This window comes from Dipodomys spectabilis, unplaced genomic scaffold, assembly GCF_019054845.1.
Source record: "Dipodomys spectabilis isolate Male_0828 unplaced genomic scaffold, ASM1905484v1 ptg000229l, whole genome shotgun sequence".
Lineage (NCBI taxonomy): Eukaryota > Metazoa > Chordata > Mammalia > Rodentia > Heteromyidae > Dipodomys > Dipodomys spectabilis.
Window position 1 is genome coordinate 292,159 of NW_024870906.1, and position 24,033 is coordinate 316,191.

A 24,033-nucleotide genomic window follows, 5' to 3' on the forward strand; every position below is an offset into this window, starting at 1 on the left:
CGCGGCCCCGGCCGGCCACCACCTTCCCCGGCAACAGCTCGCGCTCCCCCACTTCAAATCCTCGTGTTCCCGCCCCAGGATTAAAGATGGCGGCGCCGGACGGCGTTGTGACGTGACACGACGTAACCCGGAAGTGCACGCGCGGCTTCCGGCGGGCGGCCGTCGCGGCGCTTGTGGCACCGGGAGCTTCAGGATCCGAGTCCGGCTGTTGGCGCGGGGTGGCGGAGCGGCCGCCGGGACCATGGTGTTCTACTTCACCAGCAGCGGCGGTGAGTGCGCGCCGCCGCCGCCGCCCCCGGCCGGCCCGCGTCCCCGCCGCCCCCGGCCCCGGCCCGCGTCCCCGCCGCCCCCGGCCCCGGCCCCGGCCCGCGTCCCCACCGCCCCCGGCCCCGGCCCGCGTCCCCGCCGCCCCCGGCCCCGGCCCGCGTCCCCGCCGCCCCCGGCCCCGGCCCGCGTCCCCGCCGCCCCCGGCCCCGGCCCGCGTCCCCGCCGCCCCCGGCCCCGGCCCGCGTCCCCGCCGCCCCCGGCCCCGGCCCGCGTCCCCGCCGCCCCCGGCTCCCGACCCCGGCCCGCGTCCCCGCCGCCCCCGGCCCCGGCCCGCGTCCCCGCCGCCCCCGGCCCCGGCCCCGGCCCGCGTCCCCGCCGCCCCCGGCCCCGGCCCCGGCCCGCGTCCCCGCCGCCCCCGGCCCCGGCCCGCGTCCCCGCCGCCCCCGGCCCCGGCCCCGGCCCGCGTCCCCGCCGCCCCCGGCCCCGGCCCGCGTCCCCGCCGCCCCCGGCTCCGGCCCCCGGCCGCGGCCCGCGTCCCCGCGGCGACGAGCCCCTCTTCCCGCCGCCGGTCGGGCCGTCCTGCGGCGCGGGGTGTGGCGCGGGGCCTGCCGGGGCTGCACCGGGGATCAATTCCGAGCCCCCTAAGTTGTGAGGCCTCCCCCCCCCCCCCGCACCCCCCTCAGGTCCCCCAGCTCCCGCGGCCTCCTCCGGCTGCACCCGCGGCGTTCCCCGGCTGAGACGCGGGACACCCGGCACGGCCTCGGAGGAGGGCCCGCCCCGCCTCCCTGCGAAGCGCCGGAGAGCCGCTCGCCGGGAGGAGTGAAAAGCGACCGGCCTGGGGGACAGGCGAGCAGCGCTGCGTTTGAATGACCGGGAAACGCGGCCACGCCGTCCGGTCCCGAAGCTCTTCCCGTTAACCCTTTCTCCCCTGACATAGCTCTGGCCTCGGTAGTGTAGGTGCACACCTGTGACGCCCCCAGGGGCCCTCCTGGCCGCCGTAGGTGTCAGCTACATGGGGGCAGGGACTCCTGTGGTCTGTTCTAGCAGGATTTCGTTCTTATGACTGCCACTTCCGGGTGCATGGAGTCAGGTTTTTTGCATGAGCTAGTTTTCAACCTTGGTCCTCCAGGTCTCAGCCTCCCGAGTTACAGGCACCTTATTAATTGATGGATTGATTTTTAGTGGCAGTATTAGGATAGGGCTTGACCTCAGGGACCTTGCATTTTGCTTAACGTTCTTGCTCACTGCTGGTGTTCTACCATTTAAACCATGTATTCAGGCTGGAAAGATAGCTCAGTGGTAGAGGGCTTGACTCTCATGCATGAGGCCCTCGATTTGATTCCTTAGCACCACATAAGCAGAAAAGCCGGACGACATGGTACTGTAGCTCAAGTGGTAGAAGGCTCTTGAGCTGAAGAGCTGAGGGACAGCGCCCAAGTTCAAGCCCCACAACTGACCAAAAAACAAACGTATTCAATCTAGCATTTTACTGGTTAGTTGGAGTCTTGAAGTCTTTTCTGCCCTGGGTGACTTTGAACCACAATGAGTAGCTAAAATGGCAGGCTTGTGCCACTGACATATCCTAGCTATTTTAATTATTTTTTAGATCCCTTTTGCTCCAATTGCAAACCTTTCTGTGTACTTTATAAGCAAGTGACCTAATGTAATTTGATACTCATACATCCAAAGTTGTGCATATAAACATGTAAATGTGCATGCACACCATGGCATACTAATTCAGTTTTTATAAGCTGAATCTTAATATATTTAGATGCACAAAATGCCATTTTTCATACAATGGGTGTGTAGTATTTCATTTATAGCTGTCTTACAGTCCTCTGTAAAAATGTTTTTATTTTAAAGGTGATGTATAGACAGGTTACAGGTACATAAGTCAGGTAAAGAGTACATTTCTTGGGCTGGGAAGGTGGCTCAGTGGTAGAGCCTTGGCTTGCATGCATGAGGCCCTGGGTTTGATTCCTCAGCACCACATAAGCAAAAAGAAAACCAGAAGTGGCGCTGTGGCTCAAGTGGTAGAGTGCTAGCCTTGAGCTGAAGAGCTGAGGGACAGCGCCGGGGCCCAGAGTTCAGGCCCCACGACCAGACCCCCCTCCCCCCCCAAAAAAAAGTACATTTCTTTTTGGACAATGTCACCCCTTCCCTTTGTAAATGATCCTTAGGTTGTAAGATGAACATCATTGTTTGGGGGAATATTCAATAAAGCATTTCAAAATTGTAGAATTGCAGTAGAATTAGAGACTAATAGATGTAATTAATTAATAATAGAATTATATAAAAAGACGTGCACATGAAGAATTTACAGTGGACTAGACTGTGCTTACAGAACCTGAAACACTCATTCCTACCCTTTGGCATTCATTCTCACGGCCTTTTCAGCCTTCATGTGAAGCTGTGTTGAAGCTAAATGTCCTTGTCAATGAGTCAACCCACATCTCCTTTCAAGTTAGGTCTCTCAACTTCCAAGGAATTATGGACTTGGGTCATTGTCTTACCCTGAGGGAATCAAGAATCTCCCGCCCCAAGGAAGGCCAAGAGAATAGACAAATAGAGAAGTTTCTCTTTACTGAAGGTGCAAGCATGCCTTTATTTAAGCATTTATATGAAAATGCTGCTCTCTGGTCTTCTGACCACATATGTACTAGTGTGTTCTGTTGAGTGGTGCAGACTTTATAATACCACCAGCTGTTGTGCTTTATAGACTGAAGACCCATTCACAGGTTTAGTTTCCATTGGGGCAGAACAACTTTTGGTAGACTAGCTTGGCAACCTAGCACCTAATTTACACTTTAACTCCTAATCCTAACTTTGCATTAGAAACATCTAGAAAGCTTTGAGAAAACCCAAAGGCTTTCTGCCTCACCCCAGACTTTTGGGATTAGTTGTCTGTGGTAAAGCTGGGCACAATCAGGTGGTTCTGTTGTACTTTTTTTTTTAAGAAGTTGGGAGCGGTGGTTTAGGAAGTAGAAGAGGATTTCCATTAAGTGAAGAACACTGAACTATTAACTGATAACAACTAAAGAGATTAGGCAAACCAGAAGTTGACTAATCATAGGAACCTCTTTTAAACTGTTAGGATGTAGTCTGTTTTTAACTCTTGAAGAAGGCAGAGGTAGATTGACCTAGAATTGCCGTGGGGCTGAATCCTAAGGAAGCCAGAGAGGAGGGGCTGGGAAGGTGGCTCAGTGGTGGAGTGCTTGCCTTGCAAGCACGAGGCTATGGCTCAAGTGGTAGAGCGCTAGCCTTGAACTGAGGAGCTGAGGGACAGCGCCCAGGCCCAGAGTTCAGGCCCCACAAACAACATTAAAAAAACAGGAGAGGAGTCATATTTAGCAACAAATGGGAAACTTCTTTGGGGGTTGGAGTAGGGGTTAGAAGTGAACGATTAGGCTCTGTGAGCTCTGTGGCTTAATCTTCGCTTTTATCTGCCTTTAAAAAAATGTAAAAGGTAAAGAGTATTGAGGGTTTATACCTATAATCTTAGCTATTCAAGAAGCTAAAACCTGAGACTCTCATTCTCAAATCCAATTAACCACCAGATGCTGGAAATGGTGCTGTGGCTCAAGTGGTAGAACATTAGCGTTGAACAAAACAGCTCAGAGACAGCAGGCCCAAACCCCAGTACCAGCACCAAAAAAAAAAAAAAAAAGGAAGTCATTCTTGACTTGAAAGCTGTCCAGAAATAGGTTGTGTTTGGCTGAGTTTGGCCTGGTGGGCTATGGTTTGCCGATCTCAAATCCCATAGTTTGTTTCTTGTTTTTCCCATGAGACAATATTTTGGTAATGAAGTTAACTTTTGTTTTCTTTTTGTTTTGTCTTAGTTAATTCATCTGCTTACACTATATACATGGGAAAGGATAAATATGAAAGTAAGTTTTCAAAAGCATTTGATTTTGAGATTTCCAACAGGTAAGTGCTGCCTCCCACAATTGTTGGGTGAGTTTAATTTTTAATTCTTAAAATTTACTTGACCAATAACTGCACATATGTTTTAATACATACATACATTGTATATTCATCAAATATGTGTATCTGGAATGTTTACCATCTCAGACATCATTGTTTTGTAGTAAGAACATTCAAAAATCCTCTCTTGTAGCTGTTTTGAGTTACACATTATTATTTTGTTTTGTTTTGTTTTTGGGTCCGGTCGTGGGCCTGAACTCTGGGCCTGGGCACTCTCCCTCAGCTCTTCAGCTCAAGGCTAGCGCTCTACCACTTGAGCCACAGTGCCACTTGTGGCTTTTTTCTTTTTGCTTATGTGGTGCTGAGGAATCGAACCCAGGGCCTCATGCATGCAAGGCAAGCGCTCTACCACTGAGCCACCTTCCCAGCCCCACACATTATTATTTTTGGGGGGATCCAGTCGTGGGTTCTGAACTCTGGGCTTGGGCCTGTGCCTCAGCTCAAGGCTAGCACTCTACCACTTGAACCACAGTGTCACTTCTGGCTTTTTTTTTCTGCTTATGTGGTGCTGAGGAATCAAACCCAGGGCCTCAAGCATGCAAGGCAAGCGCTCTACCACTGAGCCACCTTCCCAGCCCAAGTTACACATTATTAAGCGTATTCACTCTGCTGTACAGTAGAACACCAGAACTTAGTTTTCCTGCACTATTATAATTGTCCTAATTGCTCACCCTCTCCCATCCCCTCTCTCCATACTTCCCCAGCCTCTGGTAACCTGCACAAGTTCGGGTTTTTTTTTTTTCATTAAAGAAACAAAACAAAACCTTTATTGTCAAATTGTCACATGTTTGAGAGTAAAAGAAGGAATTATTGGTAACTCCAAGAGCACATCTAAACAATAAACAATCTGTCTTAACAGTAAGTAGTGTATAGGATTCTCTCTTTCTCTCTCTGTCTCTCTCAGTCTCTCTTTCTCTTTCTCTTTTTTTTTTTTTGGTTGGGCATGGGCCTTGAACTCAGGGCCTTGAGCGCTGTCCCTGAGATCCTTTTGCTCAAAGCTAGTGTTCTACCACTTTGAGCCACAGCTCCACTTCCAGTTTTCTGATAGTTAATTGGAAATAGTGTCTTATGGCCTTTCCTGCATGGGCTGACTTCAAACTGATCCTTAGATCTCAGCCTCCTGAGCAGCCAGGATTACAGGTGTGAGACATGGACACCTGGCTGACTAAAGAATTTATGACTGACTTTTGGTATCACCTAATGGTGAAACACTCCATGGTTTATTAATGCTTGAATTTTAGGTTTCTCCTGGTAATGTTCACTCGTTTTCTGGTATCCTGATGTGGAGGAAGCGGCTGTCTCCCTGAGGTCCACAGAGCAGTAAGCCACTGCAGCAAGAGTCCTGGATAGCTGCACTAGAAATCAGTGCACAGCTGCAGTATGCACAGTGCAAGACCCCCCCATGTTTCCTCCTGCGACATCAGGGGTGGGGATCTGAGCCTTCAGCAACAGAAGTGCCTACAGCCACGCTGCCACATACAGTTGTTTAGGTTTTACACTGTGCAGCTTGGGCGATATGGTTTTACATCTTATAGTGAAAGGCTGGCCTGTTTCTGGTTTACACTGGTGGCTAGCAATTGTGTGAGTGACATTCCTACCATTCCTCTTTTCCTTCTGCATTGGTATGCTGTTTCCTGGCTTCTCTTTGTGGGAGCCGGTGCCAGCTTTGAGCTCTCTGGACTTTCAGGGTATTTAGGTTTGACTCATACAAAAAGAAGTTTGTGTCAATTTTATTGTGAACCTAACACCTCTCCAAAAATACATTTTGCTTCTAAAATGTATGAATATTTTGTTTGTACTACAGAGATTTTTTTTCTTGTGGCGAACAGTAGTATTAGTATTTTTCCTTAAAGTGACAGGCATAATTCATTTTTTTTAAATGTTGGCAAAATTTCAATCATTGTGTTCTCTCAAAGACATTCTTTGATGTTAAAATGGTGTTCCGTGAAAAAAAGCAAAATGTATGGACAAGATTAAGTTAATAGGCGCTGTAGAAGGAGAGGGTCAAGAGGTAATTGATGAGGGCGCTGAGCTGAGGAGGCTTTTGCCAGACGGATGCGGGGCTGGGTCAGCAATTGTGGGGATTGGTACTGTGGAGACACATGTGGCCATGGGGTTGTCAGCAGGGGTAAGTCTGCTTGGTACCTCTAGGGCTAAACTTTGCTGTCATGATTGTAGGTGGGTATAGAACTTAACTTTAGAAGTCTCCATTGTTATCTGAGCTGTCTGTCTTTTCCTATCCCCCTGTTGGAATGAGCCCTGCAGTCTCCAAACTGGATGTACTTTTTGTGTATCACATGGATTTCTAATCGTTCTGACTTTCAAGAGTGGATTGAATGTAAATGCATTTTAAGAGGAAACCATTCGCATAGCTCAACAGCCAGCAAGTCTGTTCTTTTCATAGCCAGTAGGTGTCACCAGAGAGCCACACATTGCACATTGAGATGTTCCTGTTTTGACATTTCTTTTTCTGTTACCTGCTGTGTTGCTTGTTTGCTCAGCTTTCCAGTCAAGCTAGTTGAAAGCCCCCAGAAAATTCATGTCTACATCTGCTGATACTGCTTTTACCCAAGACTGGTATGCAAACACCCCATTCAGGTTATATAGACTATACTTTCTTGGGTGCATTGGGTGTGTGTGTGTGTGTGTGTGTGTGTGTGTGTGTGTGTGTGTGTGTGTGTGTGTGTGTGTGTTTATAGACTATACTTTCTTGGGTGCATTGGGTGTGTGTGTGTGTGTGTGTGTGTGTGTGTGTGTGTGTGTGTGTGTGTGTGTGTCAGGCTAGCCTTGTCCCAAGACTGGTATGCAAACACCCCATTCAGGTTATATAGACTATACTTTCTTGGGTGCATTGGGTGTGTGTGTGTGTGTGTGTGTGTGTGTGTGTGTGTGTGTGTGTGTGTGTGTGTGTGTTTATAGACTATACTTTCTTGGGTGCATTGGGTGTGTGTGTGTGTGTGTGTGTGTGTGTGTGTGTGTGTGTGTGTGTGTGTGTGTGTCAGGCTAGCCTTGTCCCAAGACTGGTATGCAAACACCCCATTCAGGTTATATAGACTATACTTTCTTGGGTGCATTGGGGGGTGTGTGTGTGTGTGTGTGTGTCAGGCTAGCCTTGTCCCCCCTTCCTTATCCTTGTTAGTACTGGAATTAGAGGAATATATCACCATGCTCAGCCTTTCATTACATTTTAAAACAATATATAAATATTTTACAAATTCTGTTTATGATTCTTTTTTTTTTTTCCTTGGTTGGTCCTAGAGCTTAAACTCGGCCTGGGCATAGTCCCTCAGCTCTTCAATTCAAAGCTAGCACTCTACCACTTGAGCCACAGCGCCACTTCCAGTTTTCTGGTGGTTAATTGGAGATAAGATTCTCATAAACTTTCCTGCCTGGGCTGGCTCTGAACCAAGATCCTAAAATCTCAGCCTCCTGAGTAGCTGGGATTACAGGCGTGAGCCTTCAGCACCCATTCTGTTTACAGTTCTTAAATTGGTGTATAATACTTACATGTTAAGCATAATAATTGCAAATTATTAATGTGCTTATTAGAAGTATATTACTAGTATGATGTTTCTGTATTGTTTCCAAAGAAGTTTGTAAAAAATTATCTGACAGGTCAATAAAAAATAAAACAAAACACCTCCTCTTCTTTCTTCCCCCTCCCCATTCCTCACTCCACCCCCCCCCCCCCCCAGGGTTGGGACAGGGTGCTATCCCTGAGCCTCTTTGTGCTCAAGGCTAGTGCTCTACCACTTTAGCTACAGCACCACTTCCAATTTTTTCTGAGTAGTTTATTGGCCTGGGCTGGCTTTGAACTTTGTTAGATCTCAGCCTCCTGAGTAGTTAGGATTATAGGCATGAACCACAGTGCCTGGTTTTTATTTTCTTTTTATATGTTCTATATTTGTGCTACTCCTAATTTTCTATAATTATTTAATCAAATCATTTTTTGTGAAGAATTAAAGTACAATACATAATTTTTAAATTTTAGGCAAACCATTTTATCTTTGAGCTTTGGATTAGAAGTATAAAAATGTTTATAGTTTATCTCATTTAGTTGTAAAAATTATTTTTACTTTTCGGTATTTTCAAGCTGTAAAACTTCCTTTATTCACTTCTGTTGTTACAGCAGATGTAAAAGAACTTGCTTTTTCTCCCCATTCCAACTTATAAATCCATCTTCATCTGATGACTTGCCTTTCCTCCCTCACTCTTTCCCTCTCTCCCTTTTTTCTTCTTTAGATTTTTATTTAAATAGTTATAAATTTATGAACAAAATACCTCGTGATCACAAAGGCTCTCCCTGACTTTGTTCTCTTGTATCTCACTGTAGACGAAGATCTGATAAAGTATGGCTGGCCAGAAGATATTTGGTAAGTAACAATTTTGGTTCTGCTTTCTTAAATTTGGCCAACCACCTGCCTCCTAATGATGCAAACTAGAACATGTGAATGCTAATTATGTGTATGGGTATCCAGTGGCAAGTAGTGGCTATTTTCCTGCCTTTATATTTACTGGGTACATTGACAAGATTGTCTTGGGGTTTGATCTCAGGTTGAAGATAGAGGCCCTCAAAGGGAGCGGTGAACCAACTAGACCAGGCAGCCATGTAAATGGGCTGGTCTGACTAGGCCTCTATTTGAAAGACACTCATGCTGCCTTCCCTTTGTCTTCTAAACCCTTTGTGAGTTTAGCCCTGTATTGATCTGCTCCACCCCTTTTTTCCAAAATAACTTGAAATTGTTGTAACAGTTTTCTTCCACAGTAATTTATTTTACTGTTCACTAAACCCAATACAGAAGAAAATAAAAGAACAAAAAGACTTTTTCATTTTAGTTGAATTATTTCTCTTTCTAGTCATCTTAGAAACTTGTATTTCCTACTTTGCAGACCAAGGCCCTCTGATGCATGCATGGGCTTCTGGTACTTTCTGTCACCTAATCCAGTCTCATTAAGTTGCTCTCTTTCTGTTATCATTGCCATTTTACTCTGACCTGTGTTTAGTGGTGCTTGGTCTTCTCAACTTGAAACACTCTCCACCCAAGTTTAGCCATACAGATAAATCCTCAGATTCTATTGCTTGGCTGTGACAATATTAATGACCATTTTTCAAACATTGAACTGTCTGCCAGATATTATCAAGTGTTTACCTCTGTTCATACATTAAATTTCTCCACAAGCCTGTGAAGTAAATATGGATACTATGCCTTTTTTTTCAGGTGAGGAACTGAGTGAGTCTGCTGTCTGCTTGTCTCTGGCCACCGCTCTGGTTCTGCATTACTGCTTTTTCTTTTGCCTGCAGATCACTTCCTTTTCCCCTTGGTTGTTGAAGCAAGCGCCAGCCAATACATTTGCTGACTTTCTGACTAGCTCTCTGCCTTCTTCCAAAGGATCCATTGAACAGTTCTGTGCAGCAGTTGCTTTCTGGTTCTCTCCCAACTGAAACATTTGTACTTGTCTTAAAGTTCCAAAGATCTCCAGACTCCATAAAATCTCAGTGACTGCATATGAAATCATTATCTTGGCTGTGCATTTTGACATAGCAGATTTGAAGTATAAACACCTGCATAGGAAAGGTTATGACATGAAATCAGCTCATCACAACTTTTTAACTTGTTTTCAAATTAAATACATGGAGCTGAAATTTCTAATTTGCAACCTATGTTCAATAAATTTTTACTTGAATTTTAAATTTCATTAAGCTTAGAACTCACAAAATGGCTGTCTACCGATAGCTACAGACCTGTCTTGATACTTATGGTCTCAAGCTTAATGACTGGTTTAGATGCTATCAATTTTTTCTTTCAGAAGTTATTTGAGACCTGATTGAGCTGGAATAGGTCCAAGCCTCCAGGCAATGTGGTTCCTGGACTAGCTGTGCTGGCAGTCTTCCAGCTAGTGCTGAGAAAGGCTGTTGAGTTGATCTGCATTCTGGGGTAGATTTTTAACCTGGGTCACTGACAGAATTTCTGGGACTTTCTTTACCTCTTTGACTGCCAGCATCTGAGCTTATCTTAAAAAGCCTGCTGAGGCTCCTTTGAGTGAGGAAAAATAGAATTAGTGGGCCTTCAGAGCCTCCATGCTTCCTAATGAGTAGCACTTTCCCAGAGCCCCCTGAGGAATTAAGCCACCAACTTCTGGGGCTCTGCACCTGCGTGCTCAGCCGTGCTGTTCTAGTGGAGCTTCTTAGTCATTACTAAAGGGAAATGGATCAAGCAGAGACAGGAACACAGGAACTAGGCATAATCTTTGAATAAATTTTTGGGAAATTTGAGAAGGAATTTTCAAGGAGATTTGCTTGAAATAGTTTGTTTTAGAGCTAGATTTTTAAAAATACATTCCAATTACAGCACCATATATGAGTCATCCCTCCGTCTTTTGTGAAGGTTTACTTACTGTGAACATGTAAGTGGTGTGTGTGTGAGAGAGACAGACAGTGTTTGTGCTGGGATACTCCTGTGTTTTGGTACTTTGACAATACATTTATTATATATGTATATGTAGTGTTTGGCTATTCTAGTGACATAATTCTACATCAGAGACTTTGGTACCATTTGAGTATAATTTAGCTGCTATTGGTATGTGGAAAATAGTTGTAAATACAGAAGTGGATGAAAGAAATAAAAGTGAAATGGCATTCATTGCTTCTCAGTTGAGCTTGGCTCATAATGTATGTTTCTTAAGATTTTTTTTTTTTTTTTTTGGGTCCGGTCGTGGGGCCTGAACTCTGGGCCTGGGCGCTGTCCCTCAGCTCTTCAGCTCAAGGCTAGCACTCTACCACTTGAGCTACAGCACCACTTCCAGCTTTTTTTCTTTTTGCTTATATGGTGCTGAGGAATCGAACCCAGGGCCTCAGGCTTGCAAGGCAAGCGCTCTACCACTGAGCCACCTTCCCAGCCCTGTTTCTTAAGATTTTGAGGAGATAATTTCTAGGTTTACAAAAACTACAGTTATTTTGGAGTAGGACAATACCCAGCTGGAGGTGTAGTTATTAATCTTTTGGACAAAAATACAAATGAGTAAGTGAGCAACTTGTAGAACAGGAATCAGATATAGTGTAATGATTAAGATTAAAACTTAGAGTCACCGTAGACTGTTTGCCAAAAACCCTAATCGTGTTCTATATACAACGTAAACATCAAATATTACCTCTTTGAGAAAAACATTAGAAATAGCATAATTTTAACCTCTACTGTGAATCACACATGTCTATATCTTGTACTATTATTCTGTGATCATTTTCATGTCTGAAAAATAAATTGGAACAAAATGTTCATCAATTGATCAAGGACCCCAAGACTTAGTATTGCAAAGAGAGAGGGCCAGCTTCATTTAACTTCACTTGGTAAATGGAAACCTGAGACATTTACCCAAATAGCACATGTGTTTTAAAATATTTGGGGGGCTGGGAAGGTGGCTCAGTGGTAGAGTGCTTACCTCGCATGCATGTGGCCCTGAGTTCAATTCCTCAGCACACATAAGCAGAAAAAGCCGGAAGTGGCGCTGTGGCTCAAGTGGTAGAGCGCTAGCCTTGAGCTGAAGAGCTCAGGGACAGCACCCAAGCCCAGAGTTCAGGCCCATGACCAACAAAAAATAAATAAAATAAAATAAAATATTTGATTAGATTTGTAAATGGCAGTCCGTGTGTGTGTGTGTGTGTGTGTGTGTGTGTGTGTGTGTGTGTGTACGTGTACACGTACGTGCACGTGTTCTAGTACGTGTTCTAGTTGAACTCAGATAACTAAGATATTGGGGGCAGCCAGTCACCAGTGTCTCATGCCTATAATCCTTGTTGAGTTCTGAGGAGTGGGGTTTGAAGCCATCCTGGGCAGGAAAGTCCATGAGACTGTTACCTTCAGTTAAAAAAGCTAAAAGTGGAGTTGTGGCTCAAATGGTAGACCACTAGCTTTGAGCAAAAGAAGCTCAGGGACAGTGCCTAGGCCCTGAGTTCAATCAATCCCCAGGACTGGAAGAAAAAGAAAAGGAGATATTGGGGCAGCCTTGCACTCTTTGCTCACACTTGTAATCCTAGTTTCTCAGGAGGCTGCGTCTGAGGCTCATACTTCAAAGCCAGCCCTAGCTGGCTCTTTGGTTCTGATCTCCAATTAACAAAAAAGCCAGAAGTGGGGGCATGGGTCACATGATACAGCATAGCCTTAAATGAAAAAGCCAAGTCTAGAGCATGAGACCCTGAGTTCAGGCCCCAGTACTAGTTCAAGGGAACTGAGTGGGGGCCTTCTTAATGTTTTTAGATAAGGTAACATAAAGGGTGTTGCTCATCTAGGGGATAGAATATAGGGATGGTTAGTGTCATCAGAATTTAGGGCTGAGTTTTTACTCTGGCTAATGGTTGTATTTTGCTTTATGAGGTTAGACCTCACCTAGCTTTTTCAAGTATGAAACTGACATTTGCTTTTGGTTAACTTGCCATTGCTTTAAACGTGGGATGTCCCAAGCCAAACCCTCTTCTCTCCAAGCCATGGGCCATCAATTCTCCCAGACTGGCAGCATTGGCATTTCTGACCTCTTACTCCCTTCTCTTCTCACCAGAAATTTCTTTCCGTGTCTGTCCTTTCAGCTACATGCTTCAGTTCATTGCCAGCAAAATCTTAGTTCTTCCGAGAACCTTTAGTTACTTTATTTAATCACTTGAAAAATCCCCTTTCTCAGAGTACTTAATATTTATTATCTTACTCATCTTGGCACTTAACCCCAGCTGCATAACTCAGTGTTTATTTTGCCTCTCCAGGTTGCTGGCGAGCCCGGTGGGGAGGGTGACTTTGCACCCCCCCTGGTGCTGGCGTGGTAGGCCCCCAGTGACCACTTCTTGGAATGGGATGGTTAGAATGCAGTCAAGCTGATGAGCTGGCTATCTTGTACCTCTTGCTAAAAGTGGTTTTCATTCTTTGTAGGTTTCATGTGGACAAAATCTCTTCAGCTCATGTATACCTTCGATTACATAAGGTAATAATTCAAACATGGATTCATGATTTTCTTTAATGATGAGAACAATATCTTGATTTTTTTTCTTCAATTAAGTTGCTTAAAATAATAAGTATACTCAGAAATTCAGAAAGTCATTGGAAAATTCTGGGTGATTTCTGGGATTTAGAAAGGGGCACAGTACACCTTAGCCACATAGCAGCTCTGCCTTGTCCTGCTTGTTCAAGTGTATCATTTATCTCCTCTACTTTTTCTCCCAGTTCAGACTTCTCTGATGGTTCCTTTTTCTCAGCCTCATGCCATTCTCCTACTCACCGAGGGCAGATGTTTCCAGTTATCAGGGCCTTTGTTGAGCAGTCTGAAACAGCATGACAATAATAAAGATCAAGTGTTCCCTCTAATACAGTACTGCTGTTCTTCCAATTTGACTGTAGTCATCTGTTTTATATAGTTAAATCACAGGACATTTATACTTGTATACTTGTTATGTGTACTTTTTTCTTTTTAGAAACTTTATTTTGGAATAATTTTAGATTTGCAGGAAAGTTATAAAAAGAACATTAACTGTTAACATGTTATGTTACTATGGTAGCTTTGTCAAAACTAAGAAGCCAATTGTAATACATTACTATTAGCTTCACTCTGGACTTTATTTGAACTTCAGCAGTTTTCCCATGAATGTCCTTCTCTTCCAAGATCCATACTGTGTTTAGTTGTATCTGCCCTTGCCTCCTGTGGTCTGTTACTTCTGGAGTCTGGGGCATACATACTCCTGAATGCATCTGGAAGGAAGCGTGTGTCTATCTCCCACTCACTTGCATGAGTATGGATTCATCTCTGCTTTCTGCTTTGGGCACTATGCTGTATTTTTGCTCCTGTTACCCCAGCTTTGGTTGGAATTTGTTCAGCCCTTTCAGCTTGGCTCCTGTCTTCCTTTGGTACATGTCCATTTGTTTGGTTTTTGAGCACGTTCTTACTTTCTGACCCTATAAGGTACTTATGTCATCCTTGCCCCAGCCGGAGAATCTTGTTTTCCAAAGAATCTAGTTGATCTTCTTGGTAGGAAGGTAATTGAAAGTCAGAATCTGGATTCTGGATATACCTGCAGCCATTGGAGTATCAATATGTGTAAGCCCTCTCAGCTCAGCTAGGAAATCCCTAACCAAGCAGAACGTCCCTAACCTGAAAATGCAAAATCTGAAATGCTCCAGATTCTGAAACTATTTCAGCCCTGATGTGACATGATGTGGAATGTTCCATGCCTGAGTGCACGTGACAGATCACAGTCAAAACACAGTACATGAAACATACTGTATAACAATGCCAGCAGGTTATATGTATAACATGTATGAAGCAGTAAATGAATTTCGTGTTTAGACCCGATTCCCAACCCAAAATAGTCAGTGTATAAACAGATCTTCCAGATCTCCCCCCAGTAGCCCAAGAATAATCTGGTATCTAAGACACCTTTCAGTTAAGGGTTATTCAACTTGTACTAGTTTATGGATACTGATCCATGTATGCACACATACCTGTATTTGTTTTTGTGTTTCTCCATCTTGACTTCATCACGTAGAACTTGAGTACTGGTATCTCTGCATGAGGCCTATTCTGCCTTTCTCTTGTCTCTTCCTCTGCCACTGGGAAAAGCTTACTATTACTACTTCTTACTTCCTAGTTTCTTGCTCCATTCCAGCTTATGTGTAGCTGGTGTTAGAATTATTAGCTGAGATGCCATTAGAGCTCTAGAGAGCTAGAGTGCCGCGATGGTATACAGTCGTTTTTGTCTTTTACTCTGTGGCTGTTAGTCAGAACATTACTTTCCAAAATTAACTATAAGCTGCCTTCTCTTCCCTTTTCCCCCTTTGGTGATAGGATGTCCTGTATTTTTGTATCACAATGAGATTATTTTATGTCAGTCTGCATCCATCTTATCATCACCTGGTTGATTGTCTTACTTTTTTGAAATGTCCATGTCTATACTTTTTTGAGGTACAAGATTATTTTTGTATTTATTATTTTACTTACTACATTATGCTGATAAGATACTACAATGACTATGGAAACTCCTTTATCAGGAGGTTGTTTACAGTTTTTTAGCATTATAAATTCCAACAAAACAGTTTGAGGCCAGGGCATTATATTGTCCAGGCTGCTCTTGAGCGCCTAGGCTCTTCTTGCCTCAGCTTCCAAGTGGGCTATATGTGGCACTGTACCCAGTTTGGGATTCCTTTCCTTCCCCTTCCCTCCCCTCCCCTTCCCACCTTTTTCCTTTTCTGCCACTAGTACTAGGACTTGAACTCAGGGTCCTGTGCTCTTGTTGGTCTTTTTTGCTCAAGGCTGTACTGGTGCTCTGCCACTTTAGCTACACCTCCAGTTCTGGCTTGTTGTTAGTTAATTGGAGATAATACTACTTAGGCTTCATCTGCCGGGTCTGACCTCAAGCCAAGATCATCACATCTCAGCCTCTTGAGTAGCAAGGATTATAGGCAGGAGCCATTGTTGCACAGCTAGATTATTTTCTTACAGTAATACTTAGAAATGCTATTATCTATGTTTTTAAAAGTTTTTCGTATGATTTAAAAATACATGGTGTTATTTAATATGGCTAAACCATGCATCCCATCCTTACTTGTATTATGGATCGGTCAGTGAAGAAGTGGTGGATATGAATTCCATGTTGGAGCTAACTCCTAAGTTCTGAGCAACCTTTTGCCATTTTGGAGAGAATAACTATAGAGAAAATCAAGTATGGACTAAGTTTCCTTTTGGTATTCTTTCTTTTCCTCTGGAATCTATTGTGTCATGGTGGAAATAATGTTGTCCATCCCGACTTCCAGTTACTATTACATACTTTGAGTAGAAGTTCAGTTTCTTTTAGAAGTACAATTTGTACTCAGTTTTGAATTGTGCTTTGTGTGGGACTTTCATCCGGCATTACAGGATTATCCTTTTGTACTTGGTAAGTACCAAATGAGTTGAGCTGCATGCAGCAAAACCAAACATTTCAGACCCACTCTGGGCCAGCTGCTGGGTTTGAACCCTGGCTCTGCTGCTTACTAGCTGCTGGCCTTGAGCACATTACTCTGCGTATTTCGCCTCTGTGGAAGAGGCCAGCTACATGTCTTGGTGGGCCATTGTGAGCACAGAAGGAGCAAGCTCAGGCTTAACTAGAGTAATGCTGGAATGTGCTGCCCACTATGTGCGCTCATGTGTTTTGAAATGTTTTTGGTGTTTTAGAGTCATTTCTGTTATTCTTCTTCAATTTGATAGATTTCTACAGAGAAAAAGGATCAAGATTATCTCTTGATATTTCTCTCTTACACTGGAAGGATGAGATCTAGCATAAGAAGAGCTTTGCTTCCGATCATAGTTGAGGGTCGATAACTGGTCAGATGTTTGAGACTCAGAATAACTGAATTGTCCGTGTTTATCTGTTTGTTTGTTGGGGAGCTGGGGATTGAACTTAAGCCTTGCACATGCTAGGCACATGCTTTTCCACCCAGCTACACTCTAGTCCTCTACCAAGTTTCCTCTCAGTCAGGGAGACTTTGAGTTCTTAAAAGTAGATACGTGCCATTTCCTCACAAAGTTTCTAAAAACAAGAATAAGAAAGCGCTGGTGGCTCATACCTTGCTGCTAAGAAGGCTGAGATCAGAGGATTGCAGTTCAAACCTAGCCTAGGCAGGAAACTCCCAATTAACCACCCAAAAAAAAAAAAAAGCCTAGAAATGGAGCTGTGGCTTAGGTGGTAGAGTGCTAGCCTTGAGCAAAAAAGCCCAGGGACCGGCTTAATTACAGGTGATATTTCTGGTATAATTATAGTTACCCTTTTTTCACTTTTTATCAGTGTTTTCTATATTACTGCCTTCTCATAGTTTAAATAACATCTCCATGATAGACACAGTACATTTATTTCATTTTTCAGTGTTCTGTAATAGAACTGAAGAGCCCTGCTTGTTATACCCTCATGCCAGCAGGTAAGGCAGCAAGTGCCCTTTGCTACTGAGTGTTTCAGTGTCAGGCAGTAGCAAGATTGTGGACCCTCTGATTTATTTGTGTGTTTCAGGGGGAGAATATAGAAGATATTCCAAAGGAGGTGCTAATGGACTGTGCCCACCTTGTGAAGGCCAACAGCATTCAAGGTCAGTTTCTTACAGGATTTTCAAGATCGGCAGACTGCTTGCCTCCTTCCTTCCCTCCTTCCCTCCCTCCCTCCCTCCCTTCCTTCTTCCCTTCCTTCCCTCCTTCCCTCTCTCTTCCTCTATCCCTCCCTTTCTCCCTTTTTTTCCCCTTTCTCCCTTGGTCCCTACATCCCTCTTTCCCTTCCTTCCCTTCCTTCCTGCCTATCTTTTTATCTTTCTTGGTTAAAACGTAACTGATTCCTAAAAAGCTGGAGATTGGATTTAAGTGTTGATTATGATTTCTAAGTGTTATCCTAACTTCAGTCCATTAAACCACGTGGATAACAAGTACTGACTTTTTTTTTTTTTTTTTGCTCCAGGCTAGCACTCTACCACTTTGAGCCACAACTCCATTTTGGGTGGTTAATTAGCGATAAGAGTCTCACAGAGACTTTTCTGCCTGGGCTGGCTTCAAACTGCAATCCTCAGATCTCAGCCTTCACAGTAGCTAGGATTACAGTGTGAGCCACCAGTGCAACCTGACTCTTTATTCTGAAATGAATCGCATTTTAGAAGACTTGTTGGCTTTGGCTTGAATCAAAGGAATTGCAGCTAATATCTTTAAGGTGGATGGCAGTTTTGCTATCTGTCAAAAAAACAAAAATTCTCCCCTCTCTCTAATTATTATGGTACTTCTTTTCCTTAACTTGAATGGAAGGTTGTCTAGATTTGCCTACACTTAAGGTTATTTGTAAACAGTCTTAGAAATTTGTCAGTGTTGATAGCTAAAGAGAGATGACTTTATTTTTTTTTTTTTGTCAAGATACTATACAGAGGGTTACAGTTACATGAGTGAGGTAATGAGTACACTTCCTATTGAGCATTGTTATCCCCTCCATTGTTTTCCCCCTACCATCCTTTCCCTCCCTACCTTCCCCGAGGGTCTTTTTTTTGATTGTGATTAAGTGATTACGTAATTTCCCAAATTTCACAGTATTGTGGAATAATGATGCTCCTTTAAAGTCACAAGTTCATTCTAACTTTCCTGGAGCAAATTGTCTATCACAGTCTATAACATATATCGGTGTACACATGTTATATACCATACATGTGATCAGCAGCATAGGGATATTTAGTAGTGGTTCGACCAGATGAGTGGGAGTTCTTTGTTTCTTAAGTCCTGTTAGTTTTGTCGTATCACCTAACATTTTGGATTTAGCATCCACTTATCAGGGAGACCATGTACCGTTTGTCTCTTTGCTCTTGGCTTACCTCGCTCAACATGATTCCTTCTAGCTCCATCCATTTCCCTGCAAATGCCATTATTGTGATGACTTTATTTTTAATGTTGATGTCTATTTGGTTTGTTTGGGACAGATTCTCTCAACCTATTCCAGGCTTACCTTGAACTTGCCTTACATATTCTCTTGAGTGCTAGAATTACAAGTTTTTCCTCTCCTTTTCTTTTCATATACTGTTTTTTCCCTTTAAGTTGTAAAGTTATCAAGGTCTCTTCTCCCTGAGAATCTTTTTTTTTGGGGGGTCCGGTCTTGGGACTTGAACTCTGGGCCTGGGCACTGTCCCTCAGCTCTTCAGCTCAAGGCTAGCGCTCTACCACTTGAGCCACAGTGCCACTTCCAGCTTTTTTTTCTTTTTGCTTATGTGGTGCTGAGGAATTGAACTCAGGGCCTCAGGCATGCAAGGCAAGCACTCTACCACTGAGCCACCTTCCCATCCCCTTCCCTGAGAATCTTATTTAGTTGATTGTGTGTTGATCTGTGAATATCACTAGTTTCAGAAAGTTTTCCAGGTGATTCTCAAGTGCAGTGTGGGCTGAGAATAGTTAGCTTAAATGTCTTAGGCAGTACCTGGAGTACTATTTGGTGCTTGTCATTTCTGCTGTGTAAGATTTAGTCTACCAGTGAAGGCCAAAAGAGATGAGGGGAGTTTGGAAGTGATGGTCTGTTACGATAAATGGAGCTAATAGGTCAGTGTTAGAGGTTGGACCTAGACTTACATAGGGTCGAGATCATTTTGGTTTGATGTGAAGTTGAAGGATGATTTAAGGGTTGACAAAAAGTAGAAAATAAACATGGGCCAGGCACAGACCTGGTACCCAGTTGGAGGTTGCAGGGTAAGAGCTGGCAGCGGTCCTTCTTCCCTGTCTCTTAAAGACACTGGTTCCTTCATCTTCACTCAGGAAGCCTTAGTAACGAGTCAGGTTCAAGGCCAGGAAGGCAGAGGTCTTGCCTTATGGAGCCACCCATTTTCCACTCCATAAATCGCCAGGTTGTAATGAGGTTGGTGTCATTCTCTTTTATAAATAGGATAAGTTCTCTTAGCTCTTCAGTTATTGACATAAAAATTGAGATAATCATTATCCTTTTGCCACTGTGTTCCATCCTCCTCCACATAGCTTTGTTCCTCCCTGTGTCCAAAGAACTTTGGGCTCTTCATCCTGTGCCCTGTGTCCTCTTAATCTCTTCACAGTTTACTAGTTCTAGAGAAAACAGAAGCTGGGGGAAGAGTCTTAAATCTGAATTGCCCCCTCTGTCCTCTTCAGCCGTTGCACAGCACAAGGAGTGGAGCCTGGGCTTCAGCTCTTCGACTCTGATGCGGAGCCTGGGGACGCAGGACAGCAGTCTCTGCTGAGAACTACAGAGGGGCGGTCCACGCCTTGTACTTAGAAAAATTCCCTCCGTGCTTAACACCGAGAGAACAGAGATTGAATTTGTTTGTTGTCATGGAATTAACCTGTTCCTGGTCTTAAGTGTAGAATTGTAGGTTAGCCTGATCTATATCAGCTGAGGAACATTGCCAGACAGAACTAACTCGCTGAACGTTGAGAAGACTCTGTATCACCCTTCCCTGCAGAGTGCACAGATTTTAAGCTAGCACCTAAGCATCTCTAGCCTGACTCAAAACTTGTGTCCCTTCTCATAGTTCATTCTGGCCAAAGCAAGTCGTTGCTGTTTCTGATTGTGTGCCCTTGCTTACATTGTTCCTTGTGCTTTCAATTCTGTCTTCCTCAGTTATTACCTGAGCTGATCAGAGATAAGGTTCATAAGACAGAATAGTAATCGATAACACTGGAGTATTAGTAGTTACCTGCCTGTTCCTTCATAAACTCTTGAGTTAATATTATTTTCATTTGATGGATGAGAAAACTGAGCTTAAGGATTAAGGAACTTGCCCTAGGCCTCAGAGCTGTGGAATTGTGGTCCAGGCCAGATCTGAAGTGAAACCATCTGACTGTGAAGTCTTCTGTTTTCACCTGGAGCTCTACGCACCTCTCCAGGGATGCTTCCCCTTCCCCGAACTTCCTCAGCGCCTGGCCTGTACCATCCCAACAGTTGTTGATGCCGTCCTTTTTATAAACCGGTTATTATTTGTGTATTTACCACAGTGCCTTGCACATGGAGATTATTTTTTAAAGAACTGTTCATTTTAACTTAAACTTTTTAAGCCTACAGAAAAAAATGTAGCTTTCACTTAATATTAACAATTTAAATTTTTTCATATTTATTTGCTTTTTGTACATGTCACTGTTAACCGTTTTAGTTGAATCATCTGTAGGAAGTGGATACTGAGCCTTCAGCATCTGTCTCCTAAGAACATTTCTTGTTTCTATTTCTTGGAGGTCTTTTTTTTCTTTTTGCCAGTTGTGGGCCTTGAACTCAGGGCCTGGGCACTGTCCCTGAGTTTCTTTTGCTCAAGGTTAGCACGCTACCACTTGAGCCACAGCACCACATCAGGCTGCTGTTTATGTGGTACTGAGGAATCATACCCAGGGCTTCATGCATGCTAGACAAGCACTCTACTACTAAGCTACATTTCCAGCCCTCCTTGGAGTTCATTTTGATAAACATCATTTTATATGATCGTATGCACATAGCTATTGAGCCTTTGTGATCCTCTCCTAAGGATATCCTCCTTTGGTCTTACTGTGTGAATGTTAGTCTTGTTTACTTTATCATGTCCAAGTGTAATTTTTTTGTCTTTTACCACCCAGTGTCTTTTACTTGTGGATTTATAGGCACATGTTCTTATCCAGGATTGGTGAATTTTGGTTTTTGTGACATAGGGTCTTGCTGTGTAGTTCAGATCACCCCCACACTCATGACCCTCCTTCATGTGTGTTTTTCCTTGTCACAGCTCTTTGGTATCTGATCTGGATGTGCTGCTTTAACTATCAGGACATTAATTTTTAAAGGGTACAGGTCAGGAGAGGAGTATCCACAGTCTGGGTTTGTCTGCACCTTTTCTTCTTGACTAGAGTCGCTATGCATTTTTCAGCAGAAAACTGCAGAAGTGAGGTTTCCGTCACTCCAGTTAGGCAGCACAGGACACGACTGAGGTGGAGTGCTCTGGCTTCTCCAGTATATGGGGACCATAGCTGTTTCACGTGGAAGGGCGGTGCAGCACACCAGACTAGCAGTACACCTGTGATTCTCAGCTGCTGGGAGGCTGAGGGAAAACCGCGCGGTGAGCTTGTTACAGTGAGAGGAGAGGACACAGCAGGTGAACAGTGTGCCTGGCAACCTCTCGTCTAGCCTGTGAGAGCTGTGATGACCTTTTTTTTTTTATTTTTTTATTGTGATTAAGTGATTACATAATTTCCCAAATTTCACAATATTGTGGGATAGTGATGCTCATTTAAAGTCACAAACTCATTCTAACTTTCCTGGAGCAAATTGTCTATCACGGTCTATAAGATATAACGGTGTACACATATATACCATACATGCGATCAGCAGCATGGGGTTATTTAGTAGTGGTTCGACCAGATGAGTGGAAGTTCTTTGTTTCTTAAGTCCTGCTAATTTTGTCATATCACCTAACATTTTGGATTTAACATCCACTTATCAGGGAGACCATGTACCGTTTGTCTCTTTGCTCTTGGTTTACCTCGCTCAACATGATTTCTTCTAGCTCCAACCATTTCCCTGCAAATGCCATTATTTTGTCATTTCTAATGGCTGCATAATATTCCATTGTGTATAGATACCACAATTTTTGGATCCATTCATCTGTGGTGGGGCATCTGGGTTGTTTCCATATCCTAGCTATTGTGAACAGTGCTGCAATAAACATGGAGGTGCATGTGTCCTTGTATATTGGTTCCTGTTGTTCAGGGTAGATGCCTAGAAGTGGTATGACTGGGTCATAAGGGAGGTCAATATTTAGCTTTCTGAGGACCCTCCAGACTGCTTTCCAAAGTGGTTGTATAAGTGTACATTCCCACCAGCAGTGTAATAGGGTTCCTCTTTCTCCGCTTCCCCTCCAGCATTTGTCATTGGCTGACTTGTGGATGTGGGCCATTCTGACTGGGGTAAAGTTGTATCTCTTGTATCTCGGGGTTGTCTTTATTTGCATTTCCTTCACAACCAGGGATGGTGAACATTTCCTCATGTGTTTCTTTGCCATTTTTATTTCTTCATCTGAGAAGTCTCTCTTTAGTTCCCTTGCCCATTTAGTAATTGGTTTCTTAGGTTTGGGAGGGATTAGTTTCTTGAGTTCCCTGTATATACTGGATAGTAACCCCTTGCTGGTAAGTATTTTTTCCCAATTAGTTGGTTGTCTTTCTAGCTTGGTTGCGATAGCTTTAGCTGTGCAGAAGCTTTTTATTTTAAGGTAGTCCCATTTGTCAAGTCTCTCTCCAATTTGTTGTGCCCCTGGGACTCTGTTCAGGAAGTTCCTTCCTGTGCCTATAAGTTCAAGTGTCTCTCCTACTCTGTCCTGTAGTAGTTTCAGAGATTCAGGTTTGTTAAGGTCTTTAATCCATTTTGAGTTGATGTTGGTGCATGGTGATAGGCTGGGGTCCACTTTTAGTTTTCTGCATGTGGCTGCCCAGTTTTCCCAGCACCAGTGGTTGAAGAGGCTGTGTTTCTTCCATTGTATGTCTTTGGCTCCTTTGTCAAATATCAGCTGACTGTAGGCCTGTGGATTTACTTCTGGATCTTCTATTCTATTCCATTGGTCTTCGGGTCTGTTTTTGTGCCAGTACCATGCTGTCTTTGTGATTATAGCTCTATAGTAGAGTTTGAGGTTTGGCATGGATATCCCTCCCTTGTTGTCTTTATTCCCTAGAGTTGTTTTGGCTATTCTAGGTCTTTTGTTGTTCCATATGAATTTTTGGACTGTTTTCTGTATTTCAGAGATGTACGTCATTGGGATTTTAATAGGAATTGCATTGAATTTGTATATTAATTTTGGCAGTATTGCTATTTTCACTATATTAAGTCTGCCTGTCCAAGAGTATGGGAGGTCTTTCCATTTCCTAGCGTCTTCTGTAATTTCTTTCTTTAACTTTTTATAGTTTTCGTTAAATAGTTCTTTTACATCTTTGGTTAGGTTAATTCCTAAATATTTTATTTTTGGGGAGGTTATTGTGAATGGGGTTGCTCCCTTTATTTCCCTCTCTTCCTGTACATTATCAGTGTATAGGAAGGCAAGTGATTTTTGTGGGTTGATTTTGTATCCTGCTACTTTGCCGAAGTGATTTATGATTTCTAAGAGTTTGGGGATGGAGTTTTTGGGATCCTGGAGGTATAGTATCATGTCATCTGCAAAAAAGGATAGTTTAACTTCTTCTTTCCCTATATGGATCCCTTTAATGTCTTTTTCTTGCCTTATTGCCCTGGGAAAGGGTTCCAGGACTATATTGAAGAGGAGTGGAGACAGTGGGCATCCTTGCCTTGTTCCCGATTTTAGG

General features: G+C 43.6%; 1 protein-coding gene across 1 annotated transcript in view; it reads left to right on the forward strand.

Annotated features, from left to right (window-relative positions):
- Window positions 1-156: 156 nt before the first annotated feature.
- Window positions 157-24,033, forward strand: part of Ccdc25 (coiled-coil domain containing 25) — a 34,795-nt gene continuing 10,918 nt past the window's right edge. The window contains exons 1-5 of the mRNA XM_042697824.1: window positions 157-269; window positions 4,107-4,154; window positions 8,585-8,624; window positions 13,164-13,215; window positions 17,264-17,339. Of these exons, the coding sequence (XP_042553758.1) occupies window positions 242-269; window positions 4,107-4,154; window positions 8,585-8,624; window positions 13,164-13,215; window positions 17,264-17,339 (244 nt within the window). The 5' untranslated portion in view covers window positions 157-241. The remainder of the gene's footprint in view (window positions 270-4,106; window positions 4,155-8,584; window positions 8,625-13,163; window positions 13,216-17,263; window positions 17,340-24,033) is intronic.